Genomic DNA, 15,751 nt, shown 5'->3' on the forward strand with positions numbered 1-15,751 from the left:
ATTAGCCCATTCTTTAGATGACTGTTTGTGATCCATGCAGACCACCACTAACAGTCCTATGTGTTGCAGCCTTCGAACAAACCTTTGGCTTTAGTAAGTGGAACAGCCTGTCGCCATCTTTCACAGAGACTGAGCAACCTATGCCCACTTCCTCAAATAAATTATAGTTTTAATAAACTACTCATGGTGGAACCGGTGGGAATGCTCCAAAGAAGAATTATTCAGAAAAAGTATCATAAGGCCCTACTTAGCAGCAACACTAGGGGGTACTAATGGAAAAATTAATGTAATCAGGGAAAAGGAAGTGGAAAGCAAATTAAGGATCAAAATACACAAAAATTCACCAGCTTCTTTGTAATATTTAAATCCCAGCGACAGCTAAAGAAAATACAGATTATTTTTTTCTATTATCTAAAGCAGCAGTGAGTTCTTCTACAAAATACAATTTTAATAATTCAAGGTCTGAGCCATATTTAAAGAAATTAGAATACATGCAGCAATAATTGTTTGTATGTAAGGCTATCAGCTATGCTTGCTTAATAATCAATGTTTATTTTATTGTGGAAAACTGTTTGAAGAGTTGTAAGAATGGATTAGCATGAATAAGCCAGAGAACCATTCCTTTGCATGCAGAGTAAGAATGAAACAGGAGAAGTTGTGTCTTTAATGCCCAGAGCCACCTATTAAAGGGCTCTAAAATTGATCAAGGCACATATTTCAATCCTACTGTAGTACAGTTCCAAAATTTAAAAAGTTAAAAACTTCATTTTTTTAATTATTTCCCACTGTTTAAAAAGCAATGGTCGCATTTAAAATATAAACTGAAGCAAAAAATCTGTTGAACATTCATAACGAGTTTAACAGGCTTAAGTTTTCCTCCTAGTAGTTATTCTACTACATCAAAAAGACATAGTTTATTTATGCCAGGTCCTCTATGTCTTTTCAAGGAGAGAAACACAAGTAAAAAATAAAGATATCAAATACTACAAATTATTACTGACTACTGACAGTGAGAGATTCTGTGGAGAGGGGGAGTTTGTTTCTGCTTTTACCTTCCAAGTTGCTAAGTGAGAAGACATGACTGTTGGAGGAAGTAAACCAAGTTCTACATAATTTGACATAACTTTATTCCACAGGAGATTAAGTTAAAAATTCACTATCACCAAGCTGTATTTAAACTAAAGACATTTACGTTTTTTCTGAAAGCACAGTTGGATGCAATGCATTCCTTTAAAAATGTAAAGCCTTCAAATAGTTTTATCCCATTATTTTTCTCAATAACAAGCAGGCTCACCCTCAATTCTCTAATCATGAATAGCCTAGTTTCTACAACATCTACTTATCTATTTAAATACTTTGCATACTGACCGTGGCTTGATGCTTTGGTGAAGAAGGAGAGGACTCATTTTCAGGAAAACTGGCCTTAGAAGCAGTTGATGATTCCTATAAAATTCAAATAGGCAACATAAGTTATTATCTTTCTTATAATTAATTTTTTTTAACCCTAAAGATACTTTCTCTCTTTATATACACTCACACATTACAAAAAAAAAAAAAAAAGTACTTTTTTAAAAGCATTCATTACATTCTCAGATAGTTATATTATAAACCTGCTTACTAAACAGTGGTGTTACAAGATTTACAGACAACACTCAAACTGGGTTAATTAGCACATATCCATTTGAAAAAAATGTTAATACATACTGTATCAGCTTAATGCAAAGCTTTCATCCTTATTAAGGGGCAAATTTTTTTATGACATTGCTATCAAATTATGAAGCACATTTATAAGACTACTTATTACAGGGCACCATATAATAAATACCAAGATTTTAAAGAACAGATTATGTCGCTGTGTGGTTAGTAAATATAAGATTAGTACAATAAATTGTTATACATGTAGAAAAGCACATACCACCTCTATTGATTTTTGTGAGTCATGATCATTAATTTCCTTATAATCAGGCACTGAAAATCTCTAGAGATTCAGGTTTTTGTTTTAAACTAGACATTAAATACAGACCAAAAGAAAGTACTAAATCTCTGAAAACTAGAAAAATTGCCCATCCAGAACAAAAAAAGGCATATGCGTTTCCTCTGAAGTCATGATTGCTTTGCACAAATACACCACTTGAAAATCTGGTAAAGAATTTCAAACAGAAGAAAAACGTCACTTGTTCTCTGTTACTATTAACACATTTCTCCCCCCCTTTTTTTTAATTCCCTTGATAGCTCTCCCAAATTCAGTTTGCTTTTCCAGCATTACATAACACTCTGCACACCCGTGCTTTAAAATTCACTTGTAAATCCACCTACAGAAGTGGTCCTCTAGTTCTTTGAGTAGCATAACAACAGAGAATATTAGCAACCCTAAGAACAGCCTAAGTGTTCCATATTTTCAGATGTCTGTAGGGGAAAAAAAAATGTCCAAATTAAGGAAATCAATGTTATCTCTCCCAGGAAGGTATTTTTTCCTCTGCTTACCAAATCTTTTAGCTGATGGCTATACAGATATGTGCCACAGCCAATAAACAGTTAACAAGTACATTTGATATCATCAAATTCTTGTCAGCCATGGCAACCCATACTTTCAGTCTGACACATTTCAAGCACTCTTTTGACTGGCCTATTTTCATAGAATTGTGTTGTTTTTCCAGGAAAAACAAATAAGGAAAATAAAGAGAAAATAGCTTCCCTAGGAGTCAGCTAAAAAGCGAACTTGGGGTTGATGTGCCTATCCAGACAAATACCAGTTGTTGTTCTTTCTATTTTATTCTGAATTTGAGATAGCTTTCATACACTAAGCAACTCTGGAACAAGAAATCCAGTATTTGTGGTCATGAACTACTCCCTTTCCACATACTAATTTAAAGCAGAATATATAACAGTGTGCCTGCCAGTGGTAATAAAACAGATGCATCAATGCACTAAACAAATTTTGTCTTTCAACATTAGTTTATTGCTCCACTACACATTTTTAATTTTCTCAAAGCATTAACATTGTGCTTTATATGAACTATATAGTCTCCTTACCATTAACAAATGCATGCTGCCTGCATGTTTTGAAGCTGTTGAAGGAATTTTAAGCTACTGACTTAGACTTTACAAATATGGCTCATATATACAGTTTCTTTTGGTTATTACACTAGACATTTGTACACTTTCATGTTTGCTTCACTAAGTTTAAGGTCTTAGTATTTGAACATTGGGTCTTGAAGACAAGTAAACAGCTCTACTTATGCAACGTTTTACAAGAGCTTCTTCATTCGGTGCAGCACTACATAAAGGTCATTCCAAAACAGAAGTAAGTCTTATGCCAAAAAATAAAAAGGTAAGTCTTCCTTTAAAAGCGAGGGCAAAACTTTTAAGCTATCTCCAACAGAATTCTTCATACCTGTGAAGTGTAAACTGCACGTGAGGCTAGAAGTGTCCACTCAGCTTTGATTTATCAGGACTCCGTCTAGGCTGTCTCCCATGCAATGCCACAACACACTCAGTACAGAAGGAAGCGTAAGGAGGAGTAGGGAAGGGAAAGGAACAGTAGAGGGACCTCAGAATTGCTCGAGCTAAACTAATGCATATAGGTACAAAGTCTCCAGCCAAGCATGGCCCACTGCCTCCTCAGCACCACATATGATATATTCTAAACTGACAGCTCAAAAGCTTAAGATCAAATCCAATAAATCCTATTCTGAGGAACTAAGTCAGCTCATGACAACCCACTCTCCTATACTCCATTTCAACAAGGAAAGCCATTGAAACGCACCAGAAACAACAGGTCGAGCCAGTAACATTCTGGGCAGCAGATCCATTCTCATTACAGCTACTGTGTTTTGTCCATTTAAGTTTGTCTTTGACATCTACGATTACACAGGCCCACTTACAGGCTTTTCTCCATACTCCCAAATCTACATTCATTTCATTTTTCTCCTTTATCTTTAGAAAAAGGGAGCTTACAATGCCATTTCCTGGTATCTCATTCTGAGTAGTCTGTGCTAAGATTTCAGCATTACAAAGTATTTCAGTTTCCATGAATCTTTGGATGGACTGCTGTGAAGTTACAGAAACCAGCAAGTCACCACCCTAAAACACCCATGTCAGTTCCTCCCCACTCAGCTCACATCGACTTTCCTCACCCATGGGCAGAATGTCCCAGCACAAGCAGAAACGTCTGGGACAAAAATGAAACCAGAGAGAGACAGGCAGAGGGAGAGCAAGGGAGAGGCTCTGTCTCCTTGTTGGCCTAAACAGCATCTGTTACTGTAAAGTTCAAAACTGACTATCAAGAACATGCCCTAAGAACGGGCAGAAAACAGCTTTTGTTGTTACTGACCCACAGCTCTTTTCAGACTAAACACCCAGCTCAGCTCTGGACAGGATCAAAGCCAAGCATTTCAGCACTTGCAGTACTGTCCTCTGTCCTTCAATAACAATATTACAACCCTGCTGTAACCACGCACAGCTTTTCCTCTTTCCTTGAGATACTACAGTGGAGATAAATGGAACAGTCGTTAAAGGAATAAATCCACTATATAATACTACTATTTACATCTTTAAGGCACAGTTTTTACTTTAGCAACTGTAGTGGGTTGACCCTGGCTGGATGCCAGGTGCCCACCAAAGCTGCTCTATCATTCCCCTCCTCAGCTGGACAGGGGAGAGAAAATAAAACAAAAGGCTCCTGGGTCAAGATAAGGACAGGGAGATCACTCAGCAATTACCGTCACAGGCAAACCAGACTCAACTTGGGGAAAAATTAGTTTAATTTATTACTAGTCAAAAACGGAGCAGGATAATGAGAAATAAAACCAAATCTTAAAAGCACCTTCCCCGCACCCCTCCCTTCTTCCCAGGCTTAACTTTACTCCTGGTTTTCTCTACCTCCTCCCCTCCCCGAGCAGCACAGGGGGATGGGGAATGGGGGTTTGGGTCAGTTCATCACACATTGTTTCTGCCGCTCCTTCCTCCCAGGGGGAGGACTCCTCACACTCCTCCCCTGCTCCATCATGGGGTCCCTCCCACAGGAGACAGTCCTTCACGAACTTCTCCAACGTGAGTCCTTCCCATGGGCTACAGTTCTTCACAAACTGCTCCAGCATAGGTCCCATCCACGGGGTGCAGTCCTTCAGGAACAGACTGCTCCAGCGTGGGTCCCCCGTGGGGTCACAAGTCCTGCCAGCAAACCTGCTTCAGCATGGGCTCCTCTCTCCACGGGACCATGGGTCCACAGGTCCTGCCAGGAGCCTGCTCCAGTGTGGGCTTCCCACGGGGTCACAGCGTCCTTCGGGCATCCACCTGCTCCAGCATGGGGTCCTCCACGGGCTGCAGGTGGATAGCTGCTCCACCGTGGACCTCCATGGGCTGCAGGTGGACAGCCTGCCTCACCATGGTCTTCACCACCGGCTGCAGGGGAATCTCTGCTCTGGCGCCTGGAGCACCTCCTCCCCCTCCTTCTTCACTGACCTTGGTGTCTGCAGAGTTGTTTCTCTCACATATTCTCACTCCGCTCTCTCTGGCTGCAACTGCAACTCCCCTGTAACTTCTTTTCCCTTTCTTAAATATGTTATCCCAGAGGCGCTACCACTGTTGCTGATGGGCTCGGCCTTGGCCAGCGGCGGGTCCGTCCTGGAACCCGCTGGCATTAACTTTGTCGGACATAGGGGAAGCTTCTAGCAGCTTCTCACAGAAGCCACCCCTGTAGCCCCCCTGCTACCAAAACCTTGCCACGCAAACCCAATACAGCAATACAACTTTTATCTCAATTCTATGACCATTTAAATTATTCATCTGCAATCTTTCAAGTATGTTCCTACTTGGTGTTTCCTACAATTGAAACATTCAGGTGTGAAATATCACTATACCTAACATGAGAACCTCACCCATGTCCATAATTCCTGAATTCAAACCCTAATTACACTCCATAGCCTAAACTGAATTGGGAGATTCCCAATTAGAAGTAAAATGGCTGTACATGCCAAACCCTGAACTAACACTAGTTAAAATACTTCAAGGATAACAAGAAAAGAGCTACTACTCACAGAGTAACAGTAGTAAAGTTATCAAACAGCCCTTGGTTTCGCTGCATGTTATAGACAATGATACAACAGAATATAAGAAAAATGAGATTTCAGAAATTCATGCATACTCATTTCTGTTAGATTAAATACTTCACACATCAGAAACAGTTGGTATTCCAGCATGCTGTTTAACTTGCTCCTACCTTATCGTTGGTGTCCAACACAATTGTGCTGTGTCTCCATTTTGTTAAAACTATTGGTTCTTGTAGCCTCCTGTCCAGACTCCTACTCTTTATTATATCTCTCTGCTGCTGTGGTGAGGCATTATACTAAAGAAGAGAAAAATCAAACTATAAGTAGAATCTAATTCATGCAAACAAGATTGGGACATACCACTCATACACCTTAACAGTCCAAACTTTCAGATTCCTGATGTCACCTAAGGGTGTGAAAATAGCCTTGGTTTTATTTTGCATTTAGTCTTCAGAACTGTCATTTCTGCTGTAGTCCTCTCCGAGGCAGTAACGAAGACTGGCCTGTTGGGATAATACTCTCCATTGGCAGACAGATGTTTGATTTCTTGTGCAACACCTTACTGCTGGTTTGGCAACCAACCAGCATATTGAGAACCACCAAGGAATTAGAATAAATAAAAGATTTAAATATTCACTCTTCACATTGCACTGACAGTACTATACCATCTGTCCAGCTCTTGTGTAAGAAAAGGAAAACCCTATTATCCTGCAGCAACGTATTTAGATTGAGAGTTACGATTGCCTGGGTATGATTCTCTTTGACCCAAAGGTTTGGGATGCCTAGGAGAGGAGACATGAGGGTGAGGACTTGCTTTTTCAGAATAATCACATCAAATTACTTACAAAAGGATTTGCTGCTGTGGAATGTACAGAATTCACAGAAATATATATATTGAATGCACAGAAAATAAATACTTAGCAGGAAATAATTTTAAGACTCAGCAAAGCTGTAATAGCCAAGGAAAGAATGGATTTCTCACAACCTAGGTTTTCTAGTAACTCAAGAGCATCCAAAGATGTACAGGCTGAGAAAATGTGAAGGTCATGAGAAAGACTCAGCATTTAATTAGATCTCAGCATTGCAGCATATTTATCATTAGTAGCATTGCCATTTTAAATCATCACCACCAACACTGAGGCAGCATTATAAAGAATTACAAAAATATTTCAAACAAAGTTTAATACTGAAAATACAAACAAGAAAAGACAACATCAATATATGGGGTTTTTTAAGTCATTAAAAATCTCATTCTTTCTATTCAGCATCAGAAGACTAAAATCTGCACACAGAAAGAAACATAAGGCAGCATTTGCAGAGTCATGTAAAGGACTAGAATCCACTGGGTAAGAAGTAACAAAGGAAAAGTCAAGTGCCCTTTTGATTTAAAAAGGCTAAAGCAATAATCTTTGCAAGCACACTGAATTCTACAGTTTTGCTACTGATTCCTACTGTAAGCTCGGAGCCTCAGGTCTTCAAAGACAGAATAATCTATACCTACACATACCAACGAAGCACGGCAAGGTTTAACCTAAATAACATAAATGCTAAATTTAGGCTAAATTGTGTAACGCACTTACATTTATTGCCCAAATAAAGAACCAGCATTACTACTGCCATGGCAGACACTATGCTTGTGTTAGCTTTGTATTTTACTATGAACAGAGTTAATGCTCCAATAAGTCAATAGATGCTTAAAAGGTAAATAACTTTAGTGTTTCATTAAATTATTTCAATATGCACAAAAGTAGTAAAATACTCCCAGGTGAATGGATCTTGCAGTACTGACAATAAAATCTGGTAGTTCATATACAGACAGAAATGTATTGGTTGTCACTGCAGAAATTCACTTCCAAGATTGCACTGACTTTGTATTGGGTTCAGCACATTTACACTCGCATGACAACTGCTTCCTTACAATGGTGAGGTTTAAGCAACTCTGTTTGTCCTCTTGTTAAATCAAAAGCTGAACCATCATTCATGCTGCAAGGAATCTAATACTAGCTTACCTTCTTGTTATGGAAATACCCACTCTGCAGATGGCTTGTACAACTCAAACTGTGGCAGCAAGCTAAGCAATATGCAGCGAAATTGCCCGCCCATATTCAACTAAAATCTAAACAATTTTCAGCGAAATTATGTCTAAATCGCAGAAGGTTGCCACAAACAGCGTTCCTTGCAGCAGTTCTAACGTGTTTAAGTGGGCAATTCAAACATACATCTTGCTATAAAACAGAACTGTTATTTCAGAAACAGATTTACACTCCAGTGACGCTGGTGAATATTATTTATGGAAATTCTCCATGCACTTTCCATTTGAGTAACTCGAGGAATTTAAGTTTAAACAAAGACTTAAAGTAATTTATCTTGAATTTAAGTCTATGTTAAGAGTTAGGATATAGGCACAAGCCTAATTACAGGTGATCTCTATTTAAAAGACGCCTTTGATACCATCACAAGCCATCAGGAGTTAACTTATCTAACAGACAACCCCGTCTTGAAGGAGAAAGGACCTGTGAAGTAATATTAAATCCTAGTTTTACAAACATATTTAACAAGAAAGCAAAGCAACAGTATATGGAGCTCATTAACAAAGCACTGCTAACAACTCAGGAATGCTGAGCTATATGCATCTTAGCAGCTTAAATAATTTGCATTGGCAATACAAACAGTGTTAGTAAACTGTCAAGTCTTTAAAGGGAACATGTGACATTTTTGCCCCATTCTCTCACAATAGAGGCATCAAGTAAACATTTTTCGCTCAGGCATTTATGGGTTTTTTTTGTTTGTTTTATTCATTACAAACAGCAGAACACACTACGGGGCGGGGGGGGGGAGACGGGAGGAGAAAAAGCTTATGTATTTCTGGACTCAAGACAAGCCTCCACTTTTAAAATAGATTGATCTGTGATCTCCAAAGAGAATCACAGTGAGATACAGATACTGTTTCAGACTCTGCGTTATCCAGCTAAACTAGCCATCCTCTAGATCAGTTAGAGTCCACTGGCTAGAGAGAAGCAGCCAGAGCTAGCAGCCTAGCCAGGTCAGATGACACCACCCCCACCACCCTTTGGTCTGCCCCCACCCAATCTTAATTCAAAAAGCCTTGTAGAACAGTTTCAGGTCAGATTCACTTATTGACACTCTATAGCACTCCTACCTGCAGAGCTGTTGCCTCTCCTACAGGCATTTACAATGGTATTTCCCATTGTTTATCAGCAATGATAATCAACTAGGTTGGGCTCTCCTTCCCTCACGCAAAATCTTATTTTTACATAACTCTAAGCAGGCTTTCTATGCCTAAGCCCTGGTGTAATCCTGAAGACAGAGATCAGACAAGGGCTGCACGTTGCAATAAAACTGACCCATTCAAGACTACACATTGCCTGGTAGGACAATCTCTGCTACACTATGTGCCTTAATAGCACCTTCTTAGGGTGCAATGTTATTTTCTTAATTCTAAAGCTTTTGAGAATGTAGCACAGAACTCCAAATATACACACCACTGCTCCTTGAAAATACTCTACAAACTCAAATTTGTCCCATTACATTAACCCCTCCGGCACATCACCTCAGTTTGTTCCCCATTTCATTGGGAGCGTCTCCTACCAGGAAGGGAGGACATGAGCAAGTTGTTCATACTCTTGACTGCATGCACCAAGTAACACAGACTTCTTGTTATAACAGCTCTTGGCGCAGGGTAAGGACACCAGTGGTGTAAATTTAGGTCACACAGGGTTATTTTCATTGCTGTTTTTGTTCAATGCCTTCAACAGCTACTTAAAAGCTTTCTTCACCTCGGTATAAAATTTTCTAACCCTATCAACTGGCCGAGTGATTTATATTTAATTTTAACCTGATAGGTGGCATGGCTCAAGGCTCTGTCCTAGTCTAATTGTGACTGAAATAAATGTAACACCTCTGAGTTATTTGTAGCAGTCGTCCCCATTCTTATGGAGATGACACAGATCTGTCAGCTTTAAGAAAGAGAAAAAAGATTCTTCTTGGTTTGCGTTAACAACATCCTCAGCCAGATGAAAGGAACTGGCTGGGTGAAGGGAGAAGAGAGTGGGAAGCAACAGACAGCGGAAGTTAGTAAAGACCCAAAGTTAAGCATTTTACCTTCTTGCAATCAGAGATCAAAACAGCAGCATTTAAAAATATTCTGATATCCTAGTACCCTTTAGCACCTTATATACTCTACCATATCATTTGCAGTTGTCCCAACAGACCATCTGAAATCAAAGATTTTTATTTTTTTTTTAATTTTAAATGTTGCCTCAGAACAAAACGATCTGTTAGTGCTACTACTGTCATTGGCTTTGAATAAACTTTTTTGGTGCTGCGATAGACATAACACCTATGTTACAGCTTTTGCTTTTCTTATCAACTAAATCAGTACCACATTTTTCTTAAACCTACATAAATAAAAAAAGAAAAATTTTTGTCTTTTTTAAGGACTTCATTCTCTGTCTTTCTCTAGGGAAAGAAGATTCCTCATTCTCTGCCTTAGGATGTCTAGGTGGCTGCAGTTGGAGGCATCAGCCGCATTGACGGAACAGAACCTATGCAGAATGAGGAGACCACTGGGACAAGCAGCTCTATCTCAAATGTGCAAGTGACTGAAAGACGCCTCTGGATAACCCACTTTGTTCACTTTGCTGCCTTGGACGTCCATTGCTTCACCTTCTAAACCTCTGGATCACGAAGACTGCTGATCTTTGAAGAAGAGCTCCAAGTCAGCACTGATTGCCACAGGTCCTGCTGCTTGCCCAAGCAAAAGCTAGGGGCACCTCCCCCGCCCTCTCATCTTATTTGGGATGAGGGGATGCAGGTGGGAATCACCAACACCAGGACAAATGAGGAAGACTAGACCAGGCCTCTTGAGTACAAATATACACATTAAAGAGAAGGGGGGGGGGGAATCTGACTCCCTTCTCATACTTATCTCAGGTTTCTCATATCACTTGCACTTTTGTCCTTAAAAACCATCCAGATCCTCACATCAGCTGAACACTGTCTCAACTTTCACCAAGTAATCCCAAATTTTATGAAAAGAATGTGAAGATGATTCACTATTGCTAATGATACGGTTTAGTGCATTGACTTACAGTAGATATGAATGCCAATACACACGGTATGTTACCTCCAATCAAGTAGCACAGCTCAGAACAAGACAAATCTACCATAAGACAAACAGGCCCTATTTACATGTTCTCATCTTTATTTTCTTTCACCATTTGATTGTATGATGTCTTCCTGATATTACCTGCATCGTGTTTTATTGTAATTTTTCAGATAGCATGCTCTGTTTGACAGCATTCAGGTCTCCAGCAGGAAAATCATTCACCTGAGTATCAGAATTGAGGCCTCTGAGCTCATACTCGACATTGACAGTGCACAGAGAGTGAATTAGACTGTTGGTCTATTAAGACTGCCAAAAATGAAGCTCCTCTACCTAGCACTTCCTCTGTGGACAGAGCAAGCAGAGCTAATGCTGCAGGAACTCCCGAGAAGAGAAAGTGGAATTGCAATATCACAGTCTGTAAATATTAACATCAAAACTATGAGTTCACTCCAGAGGCTTATAGTATACGCTTTTTCTTTCAAAGTCTACTCTTGGATCAGAGAGCTCAGTCAGAGTATGGCCAAGCATCATGCTGTTATGCCAGATATAAGCCTAGGAATGCCTTTTGAAAATCTGGGAGACCATTAATCTCTAATTTTTATTAGGTTGTCCTCTCTACCTCCCTTTTGAGCTACTTATTCAATATTTATTACATAGTTTTCCTCACTTTTTTATCTATTTTGAGAGATTACTTTTTTTAAGCTTTAGAAATTAGAGAGTTCTCATTCCTGAGATCAATTTAACTTCCCCCCCCCACCCAATACAGATTTCTCATTTGCTTAAATTATAAAACTCGTATTAGAAACTAGGTTTCTGGAATAGGGTTGTAGCTTTTCTCAACACAATTTACATATTATTCATTCACTACACAGGAAATAAACGTATTTCATCATAGTGATCTATGCAGGTATGAACTTTATTTGCTAGTTTATTTCTTTTTCTTTTTTACACAATTGGCAAGAACCAACAACAGAATGCAGCAGAATGCATAGGCATAGGAGAAAACTCAAAGTCTTTTGCAAGATGTAGTACAAATTATGGTTAAGGATTATTATCCATTTTAAAGGATAATTCAGTATGTTCTTCTCTTCCACTGCAAAAAGCTGGGTCACACGCACTCAGTGGGCCTTAACAGACTTTTCAGCAGTTGTCAAAGCTACTCCATCTGAGATGTCATATTTAGCCAGAGGCATTCAGCTATTCCTAGATGTTATTTAAATATACATGACTGGAGGGCTTTCTATGAGAGTGTCTAAAGTAATCTATTTTGTAACTGCCCCCCCTCCCCAACACATACCCTCACAATTTTTAACACACGTACAAGAATACTGGAAGTGTTATTCCTGAGCATGGTCACATTTACAGTTAATGCTATAACAGTGAAGATTTTTAATGTTCTAGTATTAGCTCAGTTAATGTGCTATTTCCAGAAACCTCCGGATGATATTTAGTTCTAATGAAGTCCAGATTATTAAGAACCATCTAACAAAAGGATTCTCTTCTTTTTCTGGTTTAACAGCACTACATGACCATGCTATTCCATCACTTTATTTCATAACAAATTTTGGAAGGCAATATTTGAACTAAATACACTAGGGAAAAACTGATCAAGAGTAGGGTTTTTTCCCTAGTAACTTAATTTTCATTTAAGCAAGAGTTACAATGCTGAAGTCTTTCTACGATTTTCTCTCACCACTCATGAGAGTTTTCAATATAGATTATTTTTCTTCAAAGCAGTTCTGCGGTCTGCATTGTCCTTCCAATTCATTTGTTCCTAAGCACTTTTGGAACCAGCTTCAGTAAGATTTTCAAGAGACTAATCTTCAATCATGCTTCAATTACTCACAAGTGTAACATCTCTGCTGTATGTTCTTCAGATATATAGTTACATAAACTAGCTAAATCTTTTGCTGAAATATTTAATCTATTCCACAGCATTTAAAGTTAAAAGCTAAGGATTTCTGGAAATACACAGGCTCTTGGATTGTGAATCCAAGAGTCAACTGCTCATTTAATTCTGTTAACCTTGTATTTGCTGCCACCCAAGATTTACTAATTTCAAGAAGGAATTAAAGAGTACATTCTGCCCAAATGGCTCATGAGAAATAATTTTCAAGGAAAATTTATAACAGCAATATGTGATGATTTTCCTATAAACAAGAACTAAAGCATATCAGATCACAAACTCCGAAATAGAGGCTATGTTTCATTCTGTAGGTGGCTATACAACGGAGCTCAGATGTTTGTTTAGAACCACTAGAATATCATACGCTAATACACAAATACTAGACCCCATCCCTTCATGCTAATATGCCTCAGGTAACAGTTCTGGATTATCTTTGTGACTTATTGTAGTCAGATTAAAGCCAACTTAATTTGCTATTTAGTTCAAATCCAAACCCAACCTATTTTAGTGGAAAGCAACTTCTTCACAGTCAAAACTTTCTGCATTGCAGAAGTCATAGAATGAAGTACCCAAGACATTATACCCCAAAATTAACTTCAATTATACATACTGAACTAACAGTTGCTTCTGGTAAAACCTGGTCTAGCAGATTTTCAGATTTCTAATTAATCTAATAGCTAATCAATAGCTAAGTAGCTTTTAAAACCAATAGCTACAGATTATATTGTTAGGTTTATGTATGTTACAAAATTTAAGTTATCTAACACATCAGACCAACATAGGAGAATTCACAAAGCTAACTCAACTCTTCAGTGACTCAGATACAAATTCTTTTACTAAAGTAACAAAACAGTCTAGTATCTAGCTTCACTCATAAATTTCAATGTAAATATTTTCTCACAAATATTATGAAAGCACTATCTATTAAGGTTGCTCCTTTCTAAGTGGAAGTGACTTATGACACCAATTTTTGGACTGATGAAACAATAATTGAGAAACATGCTCTTTCATATACTTATGCACACAATTCTGTGTGAAACTTTTTTTTTTTTTTTTAAGGTCACCCTGCTACGTAGGATTGAACAAACATCTTAATAGCAGGAAAGACATATACAATTCATCATTATGACAAATGACCTATAGTTTTTCAAAGTGAAAATGAGAATAAAATAGTATTAGGTACATCCTCAGACTACTAAGTGTCCCTAGCTCTGCCACTTTCCTACAAATTCCTATTTTCATTACAAAATTAATGAATACCAGAACACACTTCTGGTAAAACTGTGTCATCCTCAAAGATACCACAAAACTCTGCTGAAACTTTTGTTTTTCCACACCTGTCTGTATAAGCATTTTGGAGGGTACTAAAAATAGACTACGGTTTCTCAGGAACACTTTGTAGTAAAAAAAAAAAAATTCTTTTTTCCTATAGAGGTTTTCTTTATCACAGCAAAACCACAGATATTATTCTGCAGCCTTGCATGGAAAGCTCAGTTCAGCAGAGATACAAGATCTTCTTTGACATCTGAATACTTACATACATCCATTTTTCATGTCCTTGCATATATTTTTTTCTCTTTACAATCAGAAATTCCACAAAAATGCAAGAAATAACCAAGTGCAATATGTAAGTCCTCTTGTTGTGAATAACTCCCATTAAAGGCCCCATGGAACATTTATTGAGGAGGAGGGTAAAGCCCCAAGTTGTCAAAGTTTCTTTTTTAGGTCACTCACCTTAGGTAACTCCCATTCTGATCGGGAACCATCAGCACTGTAGTAGTATGGTCTACCTTGTTCATCTGCATGTTTTATCCACTGTAGAAAGAAATGTGATGACAGGAAATGTAATCAGAGTGACAGTCATAACATAGTTAATCTCTGATACTTGGGATTTAAAGTTAGTTTTTAATAAAGTGCCATCCACTTCAGCAGTGTCTAACGCACAACCTCCATTAACTATCCAAGGTTAGTTAGCAATGAAAGCAAAACAGTTTTCAGCTTCCTGAATTGGGTTCACTAATACTTTTTCCTTCTGTAACTCCCCAGAAAATAGTCCTGCAATATCACACAGGAGATTGTGATAAACAGATATTTTTGAACATGGCATATCTCACTCTTATCAACATTACAGTGTCAGTTTACGGAGGTACAATCTTTGCATCAGATCTGTGTAAGGATTTAATACATAAATTACAGAATTACAAGAAGCGCAACCAGCAACTGCTGATAATTTAAGAGATAATTGTACTTGTTGAACAACTCTGTTTTTAAAACATCAACAGCAACATGAGATGCAGTCTCTAAATAAATCATGAAGAAGATAATATACTTTCTGTAACCTCTATAAGCAACTCCCACAATCAAAGAGGTAAAACTATGACAACTGTGACAAGTTATGCAGAAAGGAAAGAATTGTGACGAGCAAACTTTACAAGAAGATTGCACAAAAATATGCACAGAAACACTCACAGCGAGGCTCTTGGGTCAAGCAGTTTCACAAGATTGCCTTTCAGTAAACTGCTTGTGATAGGACACTGTTTTCTATCAATCCCAGTGCAATTTAAAAAAGCCCACTTTGCATATTTGCCAAAACATAGGTATGTACTCTACAGATGTTTAGCAGAAATAGATTAAGCAACATAAAATTCCAACACTGACATAAAACTC

The 15,751-nt window shown here is 38.2% G+C and overlaps 1 protein-coding gene across 1 annotated transcript in view; it reads right to left on the bottom strand.

Annotated features, from left to right (window-relative positions):
* Positions 1-15,751, bottom strand: part of ARHGAP12 (Rho GTPase activating protein 12) — a 74,830-nt gene that overhangs the window by 23,229 nt on the left and 35,850 nt on the right. Inside the window, exons 3-5 of the mRNA XM_050890790.1 lie at positions 14,819-14,899; positions 6,221-6,346; positions 1,369-1,443 (exon numbers count right to left, since the gene is read on the bottom strand). Coding sequence (XP_050746747.1) covers positions 1,369-1,443; positions 6,221-6,346; positions 14,819-14,899 — 282 coding nt within the window. The remainder of the gene's footprint in view (positions 1-1,368; positions 1,444-6,220; positions 6,347-14,818; positions 14,900-15,751) is intronic.

This window comes from Gymnogyps californianus, chromosome 2, assembly GCF_018139145.2.
Source record: "Gymnogyps californianus isolate 813 chromosome 2, ASM1813914v2, whole genome shotgun sequence".
Taxonomy (NCBI): domain Eukaryota; kingdom Metazoa; phylum Chordata; class Aves; order Accipitriformes; family Cathartidae; genus Gymnogyps; species Gymnogyps californianus.